Source organism: Nicotiana tabacum, chromosome 13 (assembly GCF_000715075.1).
Source record: "Nicotiana tabacum cultivar K326 chromosome 13, ASM71507v2, whole genome shotgun sequence".
NCBI lineage: Eukaryota > Viridiplantae > Streptophyta > Magnoliopsida > Solanales > Solanaceae > Nicotiana > Nicotiana tabacum.
In genome coordinates, this window is record NC_134092.1 from 17,380,810 (window position 1) to 17,383,061 (window position 2,252).

The window sequence follows — 2,252 nt, forward strand, 5'->3', positions numbered from 1 at the left end:
TTGTACAACTACGTGATTATTGTGGTTGATTGAAGGGCCCTCAATCGGCTGTGCCTATTTAATGTGTATTACTTAGAAAAGGGTACATGTTTAGGTAGTTGTTGAATAACATCACTCCTAACATATATGAGGGATCAATACAGAGGATTTAAAGGTGGGTTTAGGAATAACGAAACCTTGGTGCGAGTGTAGTGAGCGGTAAAATAGTGCTACCTAGCGTAATTCAGAAGAATATGTTTAGTAAATTATTATATTTACTCAGAAGATAAGTACGACACCTAAAGTGGTCATAATCGGTAGAGAGTATTTAGGCGAATTTGTAGTAGACACACCAGGGGGATTCCGATAAGAGGGAAAGTCATAACTCTAGATCTTCCTAATCTTGTCTACAACAGTTGCTTTGTTACTAAATGAATTATAGTTTTAAATACCATGTTATTAGTTAGTAAACACTCGAGTTATTATTCAATCTTGTTGGAAGTTGATTATTTGGATTCTTGCTGAATTAAAAGTTATGAGAAGTACGTTAATTCCATGTGGGATTCGACTCCGGACTTGTAAACCGGATTATATTTACAACGACCGCTTAGTCCTTTTTATAAGGCATAGTTGGGTGTGATCAAATTTTAGCGCCGTAGCCGGGGACTTAACGGTGTTATTAATTGCAGCAAAAGAAGAGCTAGAATTCTTAGTGTAGTCAATTTTCTTCATCTTAAACTAAATACATTGAATTTCTAATGTTTGTAGTCTTGGGTGTTACAGGTGCATGCCTAGAAACTTCTCAAGAACTGGTGAATTGCTCGACGCATTATCAGATCATAAGAAAGTTTTCAAGGCATTGAATCATGCGAACAAGAAAGACAAACAACAACAAAATTCAACAGAACAAATCAAACCAGAAATGGATGATGGAATAGAAAATCCAAACAACAACAGAAACAATGCGAATGAACCAAACAATCAGGGTATGGTGCCTCTTATACCAGAAGTAGCCTTGTATGATTGGGCATAACCCACCACCGAAAATCTGGCAACATCAATTGCAGTCCCTCGGATACAAGCGAAATCATTCCAAATCATGAACAACATGCTACATTTGTTACAGAACAAGGGACTGTTCTCGGGGTCGTACATTGAAGATCATTAGCAGCATCTGAAAACTTTCCTATCGATATGTGTCACGCAAAGGCAACCAAATGTTACACCTGAAGAAATACAATAATGGTAACAATCTTGGAACCATGAGACCACATGGTCAAGTTGTGCCGTGCCAAAGACAACAGGGCTACAATCAACAAAATCAGCAGCTAGCTTATCAATAGCCTCAACAACAACAGATTGTGAGACAAGATGATGGGTTTGCTGAACTTAAGGGAATGCTGGACATCAACAATAGAATGTTGTAACATCTGATTGGGTCCACTGGAAAAATTCAAGAGAGAGTAGACTCACATGAATCAACAATAAATGGTATTGAGATTCAGTTAGGGCAGATCTCTATGGCTCTAAACAATCATCCCCAAGGGACGCTACCTGCAGACACACAAGTCAATCCAAAAGAACAGGGCCCGAAGCAGCTTATGGAGGTGAGTTTAAGAAATGGTAGTGATCTTGATCTAGAGCAAGAAATTGCTCGCGAAAGCCGACCAATAGAAACACTTATACCAGTACCAATCGATATAGATGATTCGACAGGGTTAATAGAGGTGACGGTACAATATGCACTAGCTGAATCTAGCAAAGAAAAAGATATTGCGAAGGAAACTGAGTTAGTGAAAGAGAAGGCAGTCGAAAGAGAGCCCGAGCAGGTTCAAACTCAAACCACAGGAAAGAAGCGGCATCCAACACCCTTCCCCCAGAGATTGTCCAAATATCAGAAAGATGAGCAGTATAAGAAATTCATGGAGATGTTGAAGCAAATCCAGGTGAACATCCCTTTGATTGACGTCTTGAAGGAAATGCCTGGTTATACTAAAATGATGAAGGACTTGATGTCTCGTAAGTTTGACTGTCAAGACTTGGACACAGTTACACTAACTTATACATATAGTGTTGTTGTGATGAGACTCATAGCTGAGAAGCTGTCGGACCCCAGGAGTTTCACAATTCCATGTACAATAGGCAACTATGCTTTTGTTAAGGCACTTTGTGATTTGGGGGCGAGCATAAACCTGATGCCCTTGGCTATTTATAAGAGGCTAGGCATTGGAAGAGCAAGACCCACATCCATGTTACTACAACTAGCCGAATGA

The 2,252-nt window shown here is 39.5% G+C and overlaps 1 protein-coding gene across 1 annotated transcript; it reads left to right on the top strand.

Annotated features, from left to right (window-relative positions):
• The first annotated feature begins 1,499 nt into the window (after positions 1-1,499).
• Positions 1,500-2,252, top strand: LOC142168000 (uncharacterized). Its single transcript, XM_075228643.1, has one exon. It carries the CDS (start codon positions 1,500-1,502, stop codon positions 2,250-2,252), a length of 753 nt encoding a protein of 250 aa, XP_075084744.1.